Below are 19,545 nucleotides of genomic sequence, written 5' to 3'. Positions count from 1 at the left end.
ACTCCCGGGCGTGTGCGCGCTCACGTGTTCTCGAAAAGCGCTGGCGTTCGCGCGCCCCTCGAGCTGGAGGTAAACACTGACACGTGGGAGGCGAGGAGACGGCGGCGGCAGCTGCGAGTTGATGGCAGGTCGCTGGAAAATCTTACGGCTCGTTATGCAGTCGGTGAAAAAGTAAGTACACCCCGAGAAATGTCTTTTCTTTTTTGACATATGTGGATATATCAAGATTTAATTTTTAATTTAAATAGTTTCTTTAGATAAAGGTGATATAATAGAATGAACAGCATGCCGTATTTACATTGTGTAGAATTTAAATATATATATCCATCCATCCATCCATTTTCTAACCCGCTGAATCCGAACAAAGGGTCACGGGGGTCTGCTGGAGCCAATCCCAGCCAACACAGGGCACAAGGCAGGAAACAATCCTGGGCAGGGTGCCAACCCACCGCAGTAAATATATATATATATATTTCATAAACATGGATTATAAACATAAATTTTGCATGTGGAAAAGATAAATACACCCTTACAATTATCAGCAGCTCAATTTCGTCAGATTAGAATCCAGTGCATCAGATAAGGCGCAAATGATTAGATAGCTAGATGGATATGAAAGACACTATATAATAGACAGACAGATTTGAAAGACACTATATAATAGATTGGTGTGAAAGACACTATATACTAGATAGGTGTGAAAGACACTATATAATAGACAGACAGACATATTTGAAAGATACTATATAATAGACAGACATATTTGAAAGACACTATATAATAGATAGGCGTGGAAGATACTAATAGATAGGTGTGAAAGACACTGTATAATAGACCGACAGATAGCTAGACAGATGTGAAAGACACTATATAATAGACAGACAGATTTGAAAGACACTATATAATAGATTGGTGTGAAAGACACTATATACTAGATAGGTGTGAAAGACACTATATAATAGACAGACAGACAGATAGACAGATTTGAAAGATACTATATAATAGACAGACATATTTGAAAGACACTATATAATAGATAGGCGTGGAAGATACTAATAGATAGGTGTGAAAGACACTGTATAATAGACCGACAGATTTGAAAGACACTATATAATAGACAGACAGATAGCTAGACAGATGTGAAAGACACTATATAATAGACAGACAGATTTGAAAGACACTATATAATAAACTGACAGAGAGCTAGACAGATGTGAAAAAGACTATATAATAGATAGGTGTGAAAGACACTGTATAATAGAGAGAATAACTGACAGATGTGAAAGACACTATATAATAGATAGGTGTGAAAGACACTGTATAATAGAGAGAATAACCGACAGATGTGAAAGACACTATATAATAGATAGGTGTGAAAGATACTGTATAATAGACAGACAGATAGACCGACAGATGTGAAAAACACTATATAATAGACAAATAGCTAGACAGATGTGAAAGACACTATATAATAGCTAGACATGTGAAAAACACTATATACTAGATAGTTGTGAAAGACACTATATAATAGACAGACACATATTTGAAAGACACTATTTAATAGACAGATTTGAAAGACACTATATAATAGCTAGACAGATGTGAAAAACACTATATAATAGATAGGTGTGAAAGACAAGACACTGTATAATAGACAGACAGATAGCTAGACAGATGTGAAAGACACTATATAATAGACAGGTTTGGGCAAAGTCCGTCCTGGAGGTCTGCAGTGGCTGCAGGTTTTTCTTCCAACCCAGTTGTTTACTTAGAAAACAATGCTTGTCATTAATTTCATTTCATGGCTTGTTCGTGCTTTAACTCTGCCATGTCAGGTCATGCCAGCAGCTGCTCCCGCAAAGAGGTACTGAAAGTGTTTCTTTTCCATTGAAAAACTGTTTAAGAAGGGGTTTCTGAAGAGCCACTGCATCCCCCTGCAGCAGCGGTCACAATATCTGCAGTTACATTCACATTAGTCCATATATTTATATTTATTAGCACTTTGTTAAAATTGAGCAGCGATAGCATCATGTGTAAACATAGCTTAGCATTATAAACAGCTGCGATTTGTAATACCCCCCCCCCCAAATAATTTAAAATCTCTACCTAAATGAATTAGGTAATGTGAAATAATCATGAAATAAATTTATTTGCACAATATCAGTCTGTCCCCAGAAATGTTTGTCTCACTCACACCTTCCTGCTGCCATTCCCGAGCAAGCCCTGCACTGGTGGTGCTCCAATCCCGAGCCATGATGGCTGACGGTCATCTGTTACAATAGATAGATAGATGGATAGATAAATATATAGATATGAAAGGAGCTATATAATAGATAGACAGACAGATAGATATATAGATATGAAAGGAGCTATATAATAGATAGATAGATAGATAGATATGAAAGGAGCTATATAATAGATATAATAGTGTAATAAGGCGCTGTATTGCGCCCAACCCAGCACAGACTCACACGGAGGCATGTGTAAAAACACAACCAAAGACTTTATTTTTCTTCACCTGTGGGGAACGTCTTCCCCGTAAACCCCACAGGCACAACACAGTCCCAAACAGCACAAGCAAAAACACAACACTCCCTTCTGGCACCACCACTCCTCCCGTCAAGCTTCGTCCTGCTCCTCCCAACTCTGGCCGCTGAGTGGTGGTTGCTAGCCCCTTTTATAACCCACCCGGAAGTGCTCCAGGTGCTTGATCACCTGCTTCCGGTTCCACTTCCAGGTGGGGATGAAGACTTGTCCAGCTGGGCTCAGGAACCCATGCAGCACCCCCTAGCAGCCACCCCAGATCCCAACAGGGCTGTGGAGAACTCCATCTCCCATGGAGCCCTGCGGGAAGTTGAGGCACCACCATCAGCCAGGTGTGGCTGCCACTAAGCGTCCCAGGGGAGGTATTGAGCAGCCCATGGTTGCTCCCCCGGAACATACGTCGAAGGGGCGAATGGGACCCGGCCATCCGCCACAATAGATAGATAGATGTGAAAGGGACTATATAATAGATAAGTGCTGCTTCAGTTTATTCCCCTAAAAGCTGCACCAGCCTCAATTGATTATAAAGTACTTTTAGGTGTTTTTTCCAATCATTAAATTGTAAATAAATCATGTTCAATAAATAATCAGGCTGACTCTGCAAGATGTATATTTTTTTAATCCAGTGCACTTGGCGCAGTTGATCCAAACTAAAAGAAAGTTTGTGACACAGCTGTCTGCCTGCAGGGGAGCTGCTACTGGAAAGTTGGCTTTTTTTTATAATGAAACACAATTTCTACTCTGGGTTCAGTTTGCCGAACGTGCAGACGGTGCAGCTCAGCAAAATCCTGTTTTTCAGCGTTATAAAGGTGTGCACATCTTAAAAAGCTCCCGAGCTCTTTCAGCTTTCTCCGATGAAAGCCTGATGACCGTCCCGCTGCCCTCGGCACCCTAGAAGAGCCACACGTGAGTTATTCTGAATGCCGCCTGTGAAGTGTCAGTCAGTCATTGTTCAATCCGCTATATCCTAACACAGGGTCACGGGGGTCTGAAGGAGCCAGTCCCAGCCAACACTGGGCGCAAGGCAGGAAGAAATCCCTGGGCATGGCGCCAGCCCACCACAGGGCACTGTGAAGTGTTCTTCGGTGTAAAGGTTTTCTCCCACTTCTTCACTTCACTTCCTATGTCTGGTAGGATGTAACCAGCCTGGGCACAGTGCCAGCCCATTACAGTACCCAATTAGCACACAGTCTCATTCAAACTCATGCAGAGCCAAATTAGAGTTCAGAATTAACCTGAGAAGCACATCTGTGGGGAGAAAATCATGCAGAGCCCACACAGTCAAAGACTGAGTTAAGGATTCAAATGCAGCAGGCCGGGTCATTGAGGCATCAGCAGCAACCACTGAACCGCCTTGCTGCCACAATCATATTATAACTACAAGCATTACAAACACTCCAATATATCTTCCAGCAGCAAACCAAGTTGTTCTTCAGATGGTCTGCCATCCAAGTATACAGCTGGATTGGCTGTAATGGATCAAGCTTAAGGGCTTAAAGGGGGACTCCATAAGGAAAGACTCAGTTAAAAATGATCTCTAAATAAATTTTTTTTATTCTCCAGCATTTTTACTGAAACAGTTCATACATTCATCTTTAGAAACAAAAGCCTATTTGTCCATATTGTGAACAGGGGGGCTGAACGCACCCCAAGGAGATGGGGTCGCTCCTCCGAAACCCCCTCCTAAACGGTGATTCAATGGAAAACAAATACAGTTTTTTACCTCTATGAAGAGGAAGATTTTCTATTCTTTTAATTGAGTGACGGAGCTGTTCCCTCCAGGTGCACAAGGAGCTCGAATCACTCCTGAAAGAGACTTTTATGTTGGTTTGAAGTGTTTGAATAAAGTTTCTGTCTCTAGAATATCCCGTATGTATCTGTGCAACTCTGTGACCCAAGCATGACAATATATTCTCAGATTTTCTAGTGTCACGCACGTGCGCATGGGAAACAGCTTGAAGGCCTGGGTGACGGTAATTCTCCACCGAGACAGGAGGTGGCACTGTGTTCTAACGACCTCTTTTCTTCCCCTTCTGCAGAAAGGATGATTGACACCATTGCATCTGACGTCACACTCTGGAGTTTGCCCATCTGGACCTGCAACTTCCTCTCAGAACTCCTTAAATACAGAAGAGCCGAGTGTACCTTAGATGGAAGTCGGGAAGACTCGATTTGTCATTATAACACGTGATTTTTTTTTTTGTTTTCATTCCTTGTTGAGAATTATACGGGGGTGGCCACAAGGTGCCTCAAAAGTCTAACTTTGCCTTGTTGTTACTTTTACATTAGTTGTAACTCAGAACTGGGGCTTCTGCAACTACGTAGGCCTCCATTTGTCCTCACCATGGCCTGCTATCGTGAAGTCAGTCAGGAACATTCTGTATATCCAGTACTGTAGAAGTCTATTTGTATTGACCATGATGATCTAGTGGGGATGTATTACTATTGCAGAGAATCACACTTCAGATATCCAGATGAGGGGATGATCGGGTTTTTCACATTCTTTGTCCTGTTGAACTCATACAAGTGTCCACCATGTGTGGTTTAGAAAAAAATGACATAAGCCAGGAATTTTCCACAGATATCTCTTCATAAAAGTATATGAAAATAAAGCATTTACCTGAGATATTCACAATCAGTTAATCAGAAATGAGTACATAGTGCATCTGTAGAGTCTGCACTTCAAAGCAGCTGTCCACCTCAGATAAGGAGACTTCAATTGGGTCATTCATATTGGGAACATAACACACCTAACATTTTTTTCTTCTCATATTTTTGCATTGCTGTAAACATCTTAAACACAAAGCATACTTCTGTTGTCCCATAACAGTTCAGGCTGTAAAGAAGGCACGCCAGACCCCCTGGACTTTTACACCTCCTTCATATGCATCATGGCTGCATAACTGGGCTGTTTTTGTGGTCACCAGGATTGTGGCTCCTTCTTCAGTAGCTGGGAGAGGCAAACAGCGTGGATACTGAAGTGTCCTGTCCATTTGCTCCTCCCTTGGGGCGACAGTGACTTCGTTAACAGCAGAGACGTTTTCCTCATCAAATTTCTCATCGCAGCATCCAGTCTCCATAGTGGCTTCTGCGTACCTTGTGTCGGCATTCCCGGTTTCTGCTGACTGTTCCCTTCCCGGCTCTGGAAAGCAAACCACAGGAAAGAAATGAATTTGTTCTCGTTGTTCTGTTTTGAGTGCCAGCATGGTGGTGTGCAGTCTTGTGTAACAGTATCAGAAATGTTGTAAGTCACCTTCGAATAAAGGTGTCAGCCAAATCAGTAAATGTAAATGTATTAGGAGTATATCTTTATTTTATAGTTTACTTTTGGGTTTTTGTTTTTGCCAGTTTAGTAATTTTACCCCACTCCCTTGTTTGTGCTTTTTAACTTTTTTTTAAGTTGTGGCGGACGGTCGGGTCCCTTACCCAGCCGGGACGCCCTGATTATGGAAGGACTGGAGTGGAGAGTACTTCCAGGACAGTTTCTCCCCTAGACCGACAGAGGACCGCACCCTAGGGGGTGCATGGACATTTACGGGGCCCTATTTGGCAGCAGTTGCTTCTGGTGCCCTATACAAAGGGGTCAGTTGCCAGCATCCAATGGGCAGAGTCGGGAGAAAGAGGACAAAGCCTGTTGTGGAGGACTGAAGGCAAAGGGACTGTATTGGTGATTAGTGCACTGTGCTTTACCTTGTGCCGAACTATGTAAATAAAACCGTGTGCTGTGTGGACTAAACATGGGTCCTGCCTGTCCTGTGTCGGGTTTAGGGCAGCAATACGTGCCCAGGCATCACAATGTATTACGGTTAACTTTTGTTATCCGCAGAAGTTAAAGTCCCTGAATGAAAATCGTGGATACTGAAGCATCAATCGTATGGGAAAAATGGGGTTACGTTCTGACAGTTTCTATTCGCTATCAACTTTTGCCATCTGTTACCATAAACACATAATATTGTGTATTGAAAATGTAAGAGTTGAATTTGAACCCTGGTCCAATGTGCACCTGGCATGTGTCTGAGTCTCATATCCTTCTGAGCTTATGCTTAAAAGCTGACGCTGTTATTTTATTATTCACTATGATAAATGTATTTCTTGTTATTTTATTTGACCCCTTAAGAGAAAAATGTTATATTTATGGCATAACCTTTTTTCTATAATACTGTTTCCTGGTATTGTACCCAGCTTGATCATAATATACTGTATACTATATATACAGGCCATTGTTCTTTTCTCTTCTTTGTGAAATTCACACATCTCCTAAAATAAGAATAAAAATAATACATTTAAAATAGACTACCAATCAAATTGTGGTCATCTAAGGTATCAACATCTGCCATGTCCTGTTAACAACTAGGTGTAACCAATCATGTTAAACGTTTTCTGAATTTGTAATGAATTCCTTTTAAAGAATAGTGACTTAATCAATGGCCTGTATAAATAGAGCGCAGAGGACACTTTTTTCTTTGCAAAAAACACTGATGTGATGCTTTTTACCACTTCAGAGATTTAGATAAAGAATAACGATTGACGCTTTCTCCTGCCTGTGTTTTATTGCTTAAATCGGGGCATTCCAGTGGGGGGGTGTCTTGATTCATAATTTTCTTACACAAAAATCAATTAAGCTCATCACAATACGTTTCTGCCTAGGAGGACGTCATAAAACACTTTGATTAGCTGTACATAATATTGAAATGTAATAAGTTAAATAGGAAAAACAACATAAAACACTACGAAAACATGGAATATTAGCAGAACGTGGAGACTTGTTAACACAACAGAAGCCACGAAAAGGAAGCCATTAAACTGAGTTGACAAAGCAGACAGGTAGGAAAACAGAGAGAACGTATTGCAACTGCTCCGGCACACATGGGATGAGAGGGCAGGAATCACAGGGTTGGGAACGTTGGGAGATGGAACTCCATCACAGGTCCTGTCCCAGGCACTGCCAAATCCCAGAGTGGGGAGACGGGGTCAGGCAAGTACTCCAGCCCTCTGCTCTTGCAATTTCAAGGTCCTTGTGCCGGCTCACCTATGGAATCCCTCTTATTCCTTTTTTTTATAGAAGCACATAAGCAAATCTGCAGAAACAGAATCCAAGGATAGCGAGGATTAACTATGCTTAAACTTTTCCCCAGACCCCTTTCATCACTTCTGTGCACTTAGTGCCTTCAGGTGTCGTCTAAAGTGCCCCATTCATTCCTTCTGTCTGTCTCAGTTATGAGTCAAAGCATTGAGGTTCTTTAATGTTTGTTCAACTCTACTTTGGATTTGGATTTTGGGGGTTTTAGTAAGTCTTCTTGTTGTGATTCTAGTATCCGGAAATAGGTGAGGCCTTCAAAAAGACCCACAAGAAACCTCAGTGGCCAACCCTAATGTAGGCCTCACCCAGGCAAGCCTGACTCAAGGCCAATGGGAGGCGTCACACAAGAATAAGACACCAAAACGGTGTGAACTTTAGATTAAAAAAAGCATTGTTAACTTTTGGCTTGCCTTTTCTGGTAACATTGTGATACGTTGTTTGCTTTTGAGTTTCTTTTTTATTAAAACCTTCAAAAATATAAAGGAACTTTGTTTTTTTGTCAGTTGTTTTTATGGTTTTTATTTGCCAGGGGTTTTTATGGTTTCCCCCTCTGTCTTTTTCAGTCTGGTCCATTTTGGCCTGTAATAGCCATGAAGCCTGCTTCTTGCTTTTGGAGCTAGGATGATTCTTGACTCTAGGTCTTATGTAAACCTTCAGTTGCGATATTCGAGGACCAATCTATTAATAATCAATAATAATAATAATAAATTGTATTATTATAGCACCTTTCCCATGCTCAAAGAATTTCACAGAGTCTCTTAAAGAAATAGCAGGTATATGTCATGGATACAGATGTTTCCGGATTAGAACATTCAACTCTTTCAGGGCGGATGTCGACTTTTGTCAAGAGGAGAGGTTCAGGGTGGTAATCAACTGTAAACTGTGACCAAATCCACCATTTTGTTTTAGTTTGACTCTCTTTGCTAGAAGGACAGTTAGCTTCATTGGTTTGACTGAGATTCCCTACACTTGCGTGAGAAACATAGTGCAGACAACAGCAAAAATGGTATAAACATCTGGCGAGAGATCGAAGCGAATATGCAAAGCAAAAAAAACTCCATGGATGACGTTTTGCATATTATCATTGAATTGGAGTCCAATTTTGATGCAAGCAATCAAAAACAAACGTGAGGTACCAGCATCAACTGATCAACCCCCAGCTGATCATGGTGCTGAACACATTTGTGTAGCTATTGCACCTATGGCAGCAGTCGCCTGGGAGGACTGCCACTTACAATGACAAGAGGTACAAACCAGACTGCGTTGTGTTGCAGCTGCAATCGCCCCTGCAAAGTGAGCGGCTCGAGCTGCAAGAGAAGGCAATCGGGAGGCCACAGCACGCAACCTGTTGTGGAGGACTGAAGGCAAAGGGACTGTGTTGGTGATTAGTGCACTGAAAACAGGACTACCAATCAAATTGTGGTCATCTAAGGTATCAACATCTGCCATGTCCTGTTAGCAACTAGGTGTAACCAATCATGTTAAACGTTTTCTGAATTTGTAATGAATTCCTTTTAAAGAATAGTGATCTAATCAATGGCCTGTATAAATAGAGCGCAGAGAACACTTTTTTCTTTGCAAAAAACACTGATGTGATGCTTTTTACCAGTTCGGAGATTTAGATAAAGAATAACGATTGACACTTTCCCCTGCCTATGTTTTATTGCTTAAATCGGCACAGCATGCAGCAACAGAAGTTTTTTTGTTGATTTATGTATGAAACCGTTACTTTGTGTGCTTTTCAGAAAACTGTGTTTTTTGGAAAAAATATTTAGCCCTCAAAGAGTTAAACAGATAGATACAGGATATACAAAGGCATTAAATAGAATAGAAGACAATAAACCAGAGTATAATACTAAATTCAATACTAAAACAAAGCCTAACATTTGTGATATAACACACACACACACATTATAGTGAGCATCTGGACAGAGAGGAAGATGGAAAGAGGAGGCAGAATGTCAGGTTAAGTTAAAAGTCTTGCTGAACAGATGAATTTTAAGTTGTTTTTTTAAAAGAATGAGTGGAGTCAGCTGATCTATTTCATTTACGGAGGTCATTCCAATGTCTGGGTCTAAGTGTGGGTTTAAAACAGAATTCCAATCTGTAGCCATTATAGCTTCATGACTGCTCCTGTAGGAACGAATGTGAACTCCTTTGACATAAATCCTCTATTCTCACTGTGTTGATGTCCACTGCTGCCATCTCATGGAGGATAAGCAGCTGAAGGTTGGGGTTTGGGTCTCCCTGAGCATAGACACACCTGTTACCTGAAGGGTGGGGGTCAAGAAAATGGGGCGAGTAAGAAAATAAAGAAGAGAAAATAATAATAAAAAGTCTGGGATCGAGTTGTGTGTGTACGTTCTCTTCGAGTTTTATAGGCATTTTCAGGAAACGTCAAGTCGTGAGAAGGCAGGCAGACAAATCAGACACAAAACAGATGACAGCTTTTTATTTAACCCTTAACTACTCGCACTGACCAATCTCAGCTTTTATTTGAATCTACTGGAGAGAGTGTCGACCTCGTCGAGAGGTTTACTTACCTCGGCAGTGACATTCATGTGACTCTGGTGACTCTTCCCATGAAGTCAGTAAACGGATTGGGAGAGCATGGGGTGTCATGAAGTCACTGGAAAGGGGTGTGTGGTGTTCCGGATATCTCAGCAAAAGGACGAAGGTCCAAGTCTGTAGAGTCCTGGTGCTACCTGTCTTGCTATATGGTTGCGAGACATGGACATGAGACAAAGACTAGACTCCTCTGATACTGTGTCTCTTTGGAGAATCCTTGGGCACCGTTGATTTGACTTTGTGTTGCTCATGGCACATTACCTGAATTGTGAAGGAGCGTCAGTTATGGCACTACGGTCATGTGGCGCGATTACCCAAGGGTGATCCGGCTTATTGTTGAGGACCCGAGCGGCTGGACCAGGCGAAGGGAACGCCCATGTAACACTGGCTGCTGCAGATAAAGGGTCATTTCCGGAGGGTGGGACTGAACTGCATGTCTTGCCTGGGGTGTTGCCAACCAGGATCCCGAGCTGTTTCGTCATGTGGTGGGTGTGGCAACACGTTGTACCAGTGCAGGCTCCCCAACCAGATCTGACCTAATGGCACCATCCACCCTGTATCCTCAGCTTGATTCACTACAAGTACAGTGTGACAATGGTTTCCCTCCAGTGTGCCCCCAGCTGGCTTTATGAGTGGATGCCCTGTCACAAGTTCCATATGGGGTATTTGGCACACCATGTGGGTACTGACGTATGGATGACAACACTGAGTTGTTCTTCTTGCGATGACTTTGTCTGCAAAGAACATTCAACAACTGAAGTGAAATGTGATCTAATCGTGCAGCGAATGAAAGTGTGAACGGTGACGATTGAGCACTGGAGAAGTGGATCTGGTTTCTTTTCAGATAGTCCTAGACTGGGTCAAACTATTCAGTAATAATGGTATTCAGTTACATTAAAAACATGGACAGTTTAAAATGATTGGAATATTTTATATGACAACCTCACAGCGTGCATATAAAAAGCCATTTTAACACTGGTGTGTAAAGTACACTGCATGAGTTCGGAGGAGATGAGAAATGGTGCGAGGAGTTAAGGGTTAATTTGATGTAATATTTTCTTCTAGTTCCTTTTTTTAATTACCTTTTTCCTGGAACCACATTATAATGAATCTTCAAACCAAATAAGTCGGATGGGATGATTATGCTTTTCAGAGATTTGTTTCTTTCTCTTGTTTTGAGTCAGAAGAAAGCCCCCTGTGTGCGCCCTCGAAGCCCCCTTACCTGATTTCTCAGTAAGCAGAAGTCTAGATTTCTTCCTCTGTAGAAACTGGATGGATACTGTGAAACTTAAGACCACCGCCGTCAAAAACAGAATGACGCCGATGATGATCCACATGACGTGCACCTCTTCTTTTTCTGGAAGCTTTGGCTCAACTGAATTGCCATTTACTGTGTGAAAACACAAAAAAAAACAACATACTGGAATGATTCTGACGTTTTACACATATTTTTGGTTAGGGCATTTATTTTTATTGTGGAAGAGAGGTGAAAATGTGCAATATAAATAAATGTTGTTGTTGTTTTTGGGATCTTTTAATTCTCACTGGTAAGACGAATTAGACGATCTACAAGTCTCTGACTTAAAGTTTAAATTCAAACAATATATTCAATCTCTTTTCGCTGTTCTGTTATGTCACTGAGTAATAATTTCCGTTTGTTTGCGGTAATGTGATCTTTTACTATCATTTTTTTGAGACTTTCGAATTTTCATACTTCCATTATCTCTAACCTGCTCTGTATGTGTACCACGCCAACATTTTTGAATTCTTTATGACATTCTACTTTGTCCTTTATTTCCAGCCCTGAGCATCGTTAAATCTCTTTCTCGTGGGACGTGTAAGTGTCTCTCTGAGAAAATCACATCTCGTCTCATTCCAAGATATTTTTTTGTAACAGAGAGACAAGAAGCCTGCAGCCTCAGCTTGGAGAGTCAGACTCCAGAGGCAGTGGGTGACACTCAGTTGGAGGAAGGAAGGTGAAAGAAGAAATTGCTTGTTATATTCTTGTGCTGATTTTGGTTTCTGATTGATTGGAAATGAGTTGGTAACAAATAAAAATCCTTTATTTGAATCCAGAATTGTGTTGGGTTACACACCGTCTGTGGTTTGGGGCTCATTGGTGCCCACTTTGTGCTTACAACACCAATTGGTAGACAGGGGCACAGGCCTTAAAATATCCAGAACTGAACCCGAAAATGGGGAACCAGTTTTTTAAAGTTCAAAATTCCAACCATTAAAGTTTAAGATACTCTTAGAATGCCTTTCAAATGAGAGAAACTGTGAAAACTCTTGAATGAGAGTCAAATCTGTGCTATAATTCTTTATAAGCAGTGTTGGAGGTGACATGTTAATAGTAAACGTGCATTATGTAGTCCAATCTCTTTTTAATGTAACAAGTAATCTAACATTTTACTGATTTAATTAAAGAAAGGATACGTGTGTTACTTACTAAACACAGACACGCATTGCAGCATCTCTATGGAAGCTTATTCTTGCCACTCCAAAAAAAACTAAAATAATCACCGCAATATTTCATAGCAGTTTTGCCTTTTTTTGCAAAGACATTGCCTGCTACTGTCAGTGTAACATCGTGAGTGCGGGTGCATCAGCCATCTGGTGACAGCTAGTGACGTGGAGGTGTAAAGAACCCAAAAGAGGCGGAGTGGTGGCTGTGAGGCTCGGGATCTGCACTGGCAATCGGAAGGTTGCCGGTTCGAATCCCGTAAATGCCAATAGGGACTCTGCTCTGTTGGGCCCTTCAGCAAGGTCCTTAACCTGCTATTGCTGAGCGCTTTGAGTAGTGAGAAAAGCGCTATATAAATGCAAAGAATTATTATTAAAAGAAGTTGTAAGCAGTGCTGGTCAAAGCCCATTTGGAGCCCCGATGGATGTCGCCCCTTGTTGTCCATGGTGAGTAGTCGGAATTATTAGACCTGTGAAGGGGGGGGTGCTCAGGGTCCAGAGCACTGGTAGGTTAAGAATAAAACAGAACCCAACTCTGGAGGAGACCCCAGTCTGTGACTATCTATCTATTATACAGTATAGTGCCTTTCACACTATCTATCTATTATATAGTGCCTTTCACGTTATCTTTCTATCTATCCATCATATAGTGCCTCTCATATCTATCTATCTATTATATAGTGCCTTTCATTTCTATCTATCTATCTATCTATCTATCATATAGTGCCTTTCACATCCATCTATCTATTATATAGTGCCTTTCATTTCTATCTATTTATCATATAGTACCTTTCACATCTATCTATCTGTCTATTATATAGTGTGCTTTCATTTCTATCTATCTATCTATCATATAGTGCCTTTCACATCTATCTATCTATCATATAGTGCCTTTCACATCCATCTATCTGTCTATTATATAGTGCCTTTCATATCTATCTATCTATCTATCTATCTATAGTGCCTTTCACATCTATCTATCTATCATATAGTGCCTTTCACATCTATCTATCTATCTATCATATAGTTCCTTTCACATCCATCTATCTGTCTATTATATAGTGCCTTTCATATCTATCTATCTATCTATAGTGCCTTTCATATCTATCTATCTATCATATAGTGCCTTTCATATCTATCTATCTATCAATCTATCTATCATATAGTGCCTTTCACATCCATCTATCTGTCTATTATATAGTGCCTTTCATTTCTATCTATTTTATAGTGCCTTTCACATCTATCTATCTATCATATAGTGTGTTTCACATCTATCTATTATATAGTTCCTTTCACATCCATCTATCTGTCTATTATATAGTGCCTTTCATATCTATCTATCTATCTATCTATCTATAGTGCCTTTCACATCTATCTATCTATCATATAGTGCCTTTCACATCCATCTATCTGTCTATTATATAGTGCCTTTCATTTCTATCTATTTTATAGTGCCTTTCACATCTATCTATCTATCATATAGTGCCTTTCATATCTATCTATCTATCTATCAATCTATCTATCATATAGTGCCTTTCACATCCATCTATCTGTCTATTATATAGTGCCTTTCATTTCTATCTATTATATAGTTCCTTTCACATCTTTGTCTCTGTCTACCTACATAGGAGCCTTGGCGCCTCATTGTTAGACACCCTATCTTGTGACATGGACTCCATTTCTGAGTCCGATCTGCTTGAGCTGTATGATGGCGGCGCGAGGACATCTTTTCAACCTGCAGTGTGAATTAGCTGACTCAAGGTAAACTGGCTCTGGCTGCTCACAAGCCTGGCCAAAGTGAAACAGGCCTTCGACACGGAAGCCAGGATTTTACACTGCGGACACGAGAGCAACAGGGACAGCTCACAGAAGACTCCGCAGATTTGCTCCATGGTTGACTGAGCAGAAGCAGAGCAAACTGAGACTAAAAGATGTCTGCAGAGAATCGGTTGAAATCCACAGGAAATGAACGATTTGAGCTCACACCAGCTGTTACTTTCACGTAAATCATTTCAAAAAGGCACCAGGGTGTAATTGTAAACAGGGTCACAGAAGACACTTAAATATGGTAGAAAAAAAAATGTACACAGAATTGCCACTAACACATGGAGTCGCTTGTCAGTACGTCGAGCACCATTACATCTTATGGGCAAACGTGTCTCAGCCTAATTGTGCTTCACATGTGCTACGTGTCCAGAAACAGATGGGCAACTGCTGGTGTGTAATAAAGGAATCAGCACAAGACAAGGACAGGGCAATCATGGAAATGTCACCAGAGTCTGGAGTTGGGGAGGTGCTTTGGATATTAATGAAAACAGAATTGTGAAGGGGACAGCGTTATAGCACCACTTGTCTATTGTGGCAAGGAGCCATTACAGTAGCAAGCTCTTCATGATGAATGAGGTGTTCAGGGATTGCCTCATTTCTACTTATATACATACATAAACGCCCGCATCCTGTGTATGTGATGAATACAGGACACCTACATATCATACATGCCACACACATGTATCTCATCATTGCACAAATAAATACCACTGCTATTTTAAATGTGCACAAGTATAGTGTACAGTATATACTACACGTACATAACCTCAGAGCAGGTGGGGAGCCTTCTGAATAAACTTTATGTGGTCAACACACAGGTCTCCTCAGGGACTCCAGTTTCCTCCCTTAATGAGAAGATGTTGTCACATTGACTGACATCTCTAAATACTAAAAACTGTGTGTAGGAGTGTGTGCTCTGCCGAGTAATGTCATCACACTGTGATGGCACTTGAACACGTAGCTGTGGACAGAGCTGTGTGCTCTGAGCCTGACCCCTGATATCGTAAATCTGAAAAGTAAATTAGTTTGTTATATCCAGATAGATGTGAAATTCACTATATAATAGATGTGAAAGATGCTACCTGTATATGATAGATAGATAGATAGATAGATAGATAGATAGATAGATAGATAGATAGATAGATAGATAGATAGATAGATAGATAGATAGATAGATACGGAAGGCACTATATAATAGATAGATAGATAGATAGATAGATAGATAGATAGATAGATAGATAGATAGATAGATAGATAGATAGATAGATAGATACGGAAGGCACTATATAATAGATAGATAGATAGATAGATAGATAGATAGATAGATAGATAGATAGATAGATAGATAGATAGATAGATAGATAGATACGGAAGGCACTATATAATAGATAGATAGATAGATAGATAGATAGATAGATAGATAGATAGATAGATAGATAGATAGATAGATAGATAGATAGGTGAAAAGCACTATATGATAGATAGATAGATAGATAGATAGATAGATAGATAGATAGATAGATAGATAGATAGATAGATACGGAAGGCACTATATAATAGATAGATAGATAGATAGATAGATAGATAGATAGATAGATAGATAGATAGATAGATAGATAGGTGAAAAGCACTATATGATAGATAGATAGATAGATAGATAGATAGATAGATAGATAGATAGATAGATAGATAGATAGATAGATAGATAGATAGATACGGAAGGCACTATATAATAGATAGATAGATAGATAGATAGATAGATAGATAGATAGATAGATAGATAGATAGATAGATAGATACGGAAGGCACTATATAATAGATAGATAGATAGATAGATAGATAGATAGATAGATAGATAGATAGATAGATAGATAGATAGATAGATAGATAGATAGATAGATAGGTGAAAAGCACTATATGATAGATAGATAGATAGATAGATAGATAGATAGATAGATAGATAGATAGATAGATAGATAGATAGATACGGAAGGCACTATATAATAGATAGATAGATAGATAGATAGATAGATAGATAGATAGATAGATAGATAGATAGATAGATAGATAGATAGATAGATAGAAATGAAAGGCACTATATGAGAGATTATATACTAAATATACTGACAGACAGACAGACAGACAGACAGACATGAAAGACACTATAATAGATGGAAGTGAAAAACACACTTGATAAAGAAATGTGAAATGTACAATATACCAGATAGATATAAATGACACTTTATGATAGACACTCCTTCACCTTTATAATATAATTATTTTATTACAGGTCGCAGTATTTTTTCACTATATCTCTAAGATGAATATCCATCAATAAGCTCTTTTAATGGTGACCCTGTACACCCACACAGTTAAGAGTTTTAAGACAAGGGGACCCCCCAGCCATTATTTGATTCCATCAGTTAGCCGTCTTCCACTAAAGATGTCCTTCTGCTCACCTCCATCCGCTTATACATCTTCATCCCTCGACTGCTACATTGATGAGGATGCTATTCTCCAGGCCAAACCCCCAAGCCCCTTTATCTAATCAGTTACGTTCCACTCCAGTAAGACATGAAACGCTTTTCTGTTAAACTACAATACTAAGAATCCCACTACACTTTTTACTCAGATGTGACTCATTCGATATGACGGCTTTGCCAGCAAATGTCACTTTGTTGCCGTCGTGTCAGCAGAGTTGTGCTCTTTGGTGAAAGACCCCCGATTAATAAGGAGCTCGAGTATCGCTGTCTGCACAGCAGTGCTGAGAGTTTCCACGGATGCCCTTTTAAGTTGTCTTTACCACTTCAAGGGGTCGCTGTACCACCGGCGCTTTCGCAGAGATACCTGACAAACACACGTCGGTCGTAAAGAGTTAAAGTTGCTCGTCACGCAGAGGAGATGACGTGAACTTTAAAAGTGTATTTCGCTGTCCGGTGTCCGTTCTCCTGTTTTTGGTATTTGACTGACTAACCATACAGGTTAGGGGGAACACAAGAAACACCCGTTGAGAAAGCACAGACGGACGGGCTGTGAATGAATACTCACCGGTGGTGCAGTGCGCCCGACACACGGTGGGGGGCACCCCGGAGCAGCGCAGCGAGCAGGACCTGCAGGCACTGAGCAGACTGTCGAAATACTCATCCCCGGAGCATCGGCGGGCCATTTAAAATCACCCGCGTGAAGATAAAAAAGAAAAAAAAAGGAATCGGTAAAGTAAAATAAATTAAAGTAGAAACCGGCAAGAGGCCTGGCAAGGAGCGGCTCACCCGCGGCGACTGAGCTGTGAAAGCAGGGGCGCTGCATTTTAAGAAGCCTGAGGACCTCCTTCATGTAAATGTGCCGAAGGAGGTGAATCCCCCAAGTAACTCCCGCCCGCCTAACCCTCTGCGGGATCGCCTTGGACCACTTGTATGGTGAGCTTGGTGGCACGCTGCTGAGTATAGGTGGGCGGGAGAAGGGGACATCTGGAAGTCGTAGGGCGAGCGGGTAGGTGGAGAGAGCCGTTTGGGGTTTGAGGGAAAGGGGTCTGCATGCAAATAGGCATATGGGATCTACGTGTAACTCTAATGACTTACGGAAACCCTCTAGGAACACGTCGTTTATGGCTTTTGGGGGTCTTTTTATCCCCTGTGTAACTAGTAGTCACATGCAGCAGAGGTGGTCTCGCTATAATATGTACTTCTGGAGACGACGACGAGGTAACAGCGCTTAGAAGGGGGTGGGACACAATTAGACGGGTCACTGAGTGTCACATTTCTAAACCAATCCAGCGCTCCATGGAGGTGGAGCTCAAAGTAGGGGCGGGGCTTTTGAACTTCAAGTTCAGCGGCGCCCTCGATAAGCCGACAGTTCGACAAACAGCAAGCTTCAGGTTCCGATGAAAAGTCGAAACGTCTCCAAAAAAGAGCCCCCATTAAACAAATAAAGGTATGTCGCGTGTGCAGGGAGCACATTGCACTTTTTCAAAATAATAAGGGCGAAACCCTTCTGCAAAATCCGATTCTACACTGACATCAATGGACGAGTGGTAAACGTGGCCTTCTGTTGTTCACCGTTCCGACGATCGTGCAGGAGTCCATGTCATTGGCAGCCTTATTTATGAAAACAGTGGCAGACCAACATTTTTGGGGCCCTGTAGCTTGAACTGTTTTGGCAGCCAGGCCCGGTCTTAGGTATTATGGGGCCCTAGGCGAAAGTCGATCCGGGGTCCCCTGGACCCCGGGGCCCTAGGCAGTCGCCTACTTCGCCTATGCCTAAGGCCGGGCCAGATTGGGACAAATAATGCTGTAGTATATTTAAGTATATATGACAATTGCTCACTTGGACAATTTGTTTTGGGGGCCCCCAAGAAGGCGGGGGCCCTAAGCTATAGCTTGTGTAGCTTATACGTAAATCCTGCACTGTTGGCAGCCTCTTTCGCAACCAGCAACGAGGTCTGGGTGACCACTGTTAATCTTCATCAGTGGGGTTGTTCCATGATAGATCACCACCATTTTTAAAAATTTAACAACTACATGTACCCCTTTTTATACAGTAGACAGCCAAACTTTGCTTCCTGAGGCCCTCCGGGACTAGGGGCCCTCCAGTTTCACAGCAGATCCGCTCCTGTTTTGTAAGTATTTTCCAGTTCTGATGTGAGATCTCTCACATGATGTACTATATAGCGCCTTACAAATACTGTTCAGACTTTTTAACAGAAGCCCCTGATAATAATCCATCCATCCATTATCCAACTAACATTATATCCTAACTACAGGGTCACGGGGGGCTGCTGGAGCCAATCCCAGCCAGCACAGGGCACAAGGCAGGAAACAAACCCCAGGCAGGGCGCCAGCCCACCGCAGGGCACACACTAGGGACAACTTGGGATCACCAATACACCTCACCTGCATGTCTTTGGACTGTGGGAGAAACTGGAGCACCAGGAGGAAACCCACGTAGACACGGGGAGAACTCACAAACCCCACGCAGGGAGGACCCGAGAAGCGAACACCCAGGTCTCCTAACTGCGAGGCAGCACACTACCCACTGCGCCACCGTGCTGCCCACCCCTGATATTC

The 19,545-nt window shown here is 41.4% G+C and overlaps 1 protein-coding gene and 1 long non-coding RNA gene across 2 annotated transcripts; one reads left to right on the top strand and one right to left on the bottom strand.

Moving 5' to 3' along the window:
- Positions 1-30: 30 nt before the first annotated feature.
- LOC127529626 (uncharacterized) lies at positions 31-5,835 on the top strand. The gene is made up of 2 exons (XR_007936254.1): positions 31-171; positions 4,584-5,835. It is a non-coding gene; the product is annotated as an uncharacterized LOC127529626 (long non-coding RNA).
- LOC114661396 (tumor necrosis factor receptor superfamily member 17-like) lies at positions 5,116-17,894 on the bottom strand. The gene is made up of 3 exons (XM_028814606.2): positions 17,531-17,894; positions 11,415-11,582; positions 5,116-5,686 (listed from the first exon to the last, which is right to left on the bottom strand). Exons 1-3 carry the CDS (start codon positions 17,646-17,648, stop codon positions 5,376-5,378), a joined length of 597 nt encoding a protein of 198 aa, XP_028670439.2. The 5' UTR covers positions 17,649-17,894; the 3' UTR covers positions 5,116-5,375.
- Between the last annotated feature and the right edge of the window lie 1,651 nt (positions 17,895-19,545).

This window comes from Erpetoichthys calabaricus, chromosome 11 (assembly GCF_900747795.2).
Source record: "Erpetoichthys calabaricus chromosome 11, fErpCal1.3, whole genome shotgun sequence".
Classification (NCBI taxonomy): domain Eukaryota; kingdom Metazoa; phylum Chordata; class Cladistia; order Polypteriformes; family Polypteridae; genus Erpetoichthys; species Erpetoichthys calabaricus.
The sequence above is the reverse complement of the archived record's forward strand: the minus strand, read 5'-3'. Positions and strand labels throughout refer to the sequence as shown.

What these genes read in the sequence shown, in the direction of transcription:
- LOC114661396 (XM_028814606.2), bottom strand. Translation starts at nt 17,648, where the DNA reads ATGGCCCGCCGATGCTCCGGGGATGAGTATTTCGACAGTCTGCTCAGT. An exon ending in TCGGGCGCACTGCACCACCG is followed by an intron (nt 11,583 to 17,530) that starts GTGAGTATTCAT and finishes GTTTTCACACAG; the next exon opens with TAAATGGCAATTCAGTTGAG. An exon ending in TCTGCTTACTGAGAAATCAG is followed by an intron (nt 5,687 to 11,414) that starts GTAAGGGGGCTT and finishes TTTGCTTTCCAG; the next exon opens with AGCCGGGAAGGGAACAGTCA.